This window comes from Sinocyclocheilus rhinocerous, unplaced genomic scaffold, assembly GCF_001515625.1.
Source record: "Sinocyclocheilus rhinocerous isolate Xijiao unplaced genomic scaffold, SAMN03320098_v1.1 scaffold1285, whole genome shotgun sequence".
NCBI classification, from domain to species: domain Eukaryota; kingdom Metazoa; phylum Chordata; class Actinopteri; order Cypriniformes; family Cyprinidae; genus Sinocyclocheilus; species Sinocyclocheilus rhinocerous.
The window spans coordinates 1,146,408-1,147,933 of NW_015645559.1; the positions used below are offsets into that span (position 1 = coordinate 1,146,408).

At 37.5% G+C, this 1,526-nt stretch overlaps 1 protein-coding gene across 1 annotated transcript in view; it reads left to right on the forward strand.

Moving 5' to 3' along the window:
• slc44a2 (solute carrier family 44 member 2 (CTL2 blood group)) overlaps positions 1-1,526 on the forward strand; it is an 11,776-nt gene that overhangs the window by 2,781 nt on the left and 7,469 nt on the right. Inside the window, exons 6-7 of the mRNA XM_016510375.1 lie at positions 229-289; positions 380-506. Coding sequence (XP_016365861.1) covers positions 229-289; positions 380-506 — 188 coding nt within the window. The remainder of the gene's footprint in view (positions 1-228; positions 290-379; positions 507-1,526) is intronic.

Below are 1,526 nucleotides of genomic sequence, written 5' to 3' on the forward strand. Positions count from 1 at the left end.
ATGTTTTATGACTCTCAAAGCCGTGATTCCCATTCACCTCCATTATATGACTGACAGACTGCAACGGTTTGAGTTAAAAATCTTCGTTTGTGTTCTACTGAAGAAACAAAGTCACCTACATTTTGGATGCCCTGGGGGTAAGCAGATAAACATCAAATTTTCATTTTTGGGTGAACTATCCCTTTAATCCTAAATTGCTTCACAGGGAAATGTCTTTCTGTTTTCCAGCAAGCTCCTGAAATCCTGAAGAATGGCTTGTGCCCTTCAATACTCACACCTAGCAAGAATTGTAAGCCTTTAAATCTTACAAAACCTGTTTGTTTCCTCACATAAATTACAGTTCTGTTGCATTAAAATGATGAAATTCACTCTGTTTCAGTCACCCGGAGATGCTTGCCCGCTCTAGAGACCTTGAAAGGTGGTGTAGTTGTGGTTGGCAACAAAACTACGTTCACAGATGATAGAGGACAAAATATAAATGCAACAGATCTCCTTGAAGCCTCAAAGTTAGTAATATTATTATTAGTTGTATTAGATTATAATCAGTGCTTTCTTAGTGTAATTAATATACAATTATAGTTTTGACTAATATTTTGAATTAGTTTTCATTTTAATTTTAGTTAAAGTTTTAGTAATTTTGTTGTCATTTTTATTTTTTATATATGTCTGTATACTTTTTATTAATTTGTATTCATTTAAAGGGGTCATATGACGTTGCTAAAAAGAACAAGTGTATTTGGTGTAATGCAATGTATTTATGCGGTTTAAGATAAAAAAAAAACACATTCTTTTCCATATAATGTACATTATTGTTTCTCCTCTATGCCCCGCCTTTCTGAAACGCATCGATTTTTACGAAGCTCATTGTCTAAAAAAGCGAGGTGTGCTCTGATTGGCCAGCTATCCAGTGCGTTGTGATTGGCCGAATACCTCAAGCGTGTGACGGAAATGTTACGCCCCTTACCATACTGTGATGCCGTCTCCCAGCAGGACGAGACTCAGTCCAGCTGCTCTGCTCGTGCACATCCCATCATCGGTTCTCTTTTAGCAGTTCAGTCAATGTACTGTTAGGAGTAACTGAATAACTCGGGATATTGGTTTATTTCGCGTCAGAGGGGGTGTCAGGCACGTTTATAAACCGAATAACTTAAGTAATTTGTGGATTAATGCGTACTGGAGACGCGAACCGTTTCAAACGATTCAGTTCGATTTGGTGAACTGGTTCGACCGGTTCACTAAGAAGATCCGGTTAAATAGAACGATTCGTTCGCGATCCGGACATCACTAGACGAGACAAAACCAATAAAACCCATTACAAATGAGGCATTTGTTGCATCCAGTGGGGACATAATTACTGATTATAATGACTTATACTGTCTTTTTACGCGTTGCGTTGCATTGCGCCGCGTAAACATAAAACCATGTCTGCATTTGTGATCGGAGAAACAACAAACATCATAGCTTTTGAATCATCATTGGCAAATTATTTAAATATAAAAAACATACTTACAGGCTGTGAGTCAGAA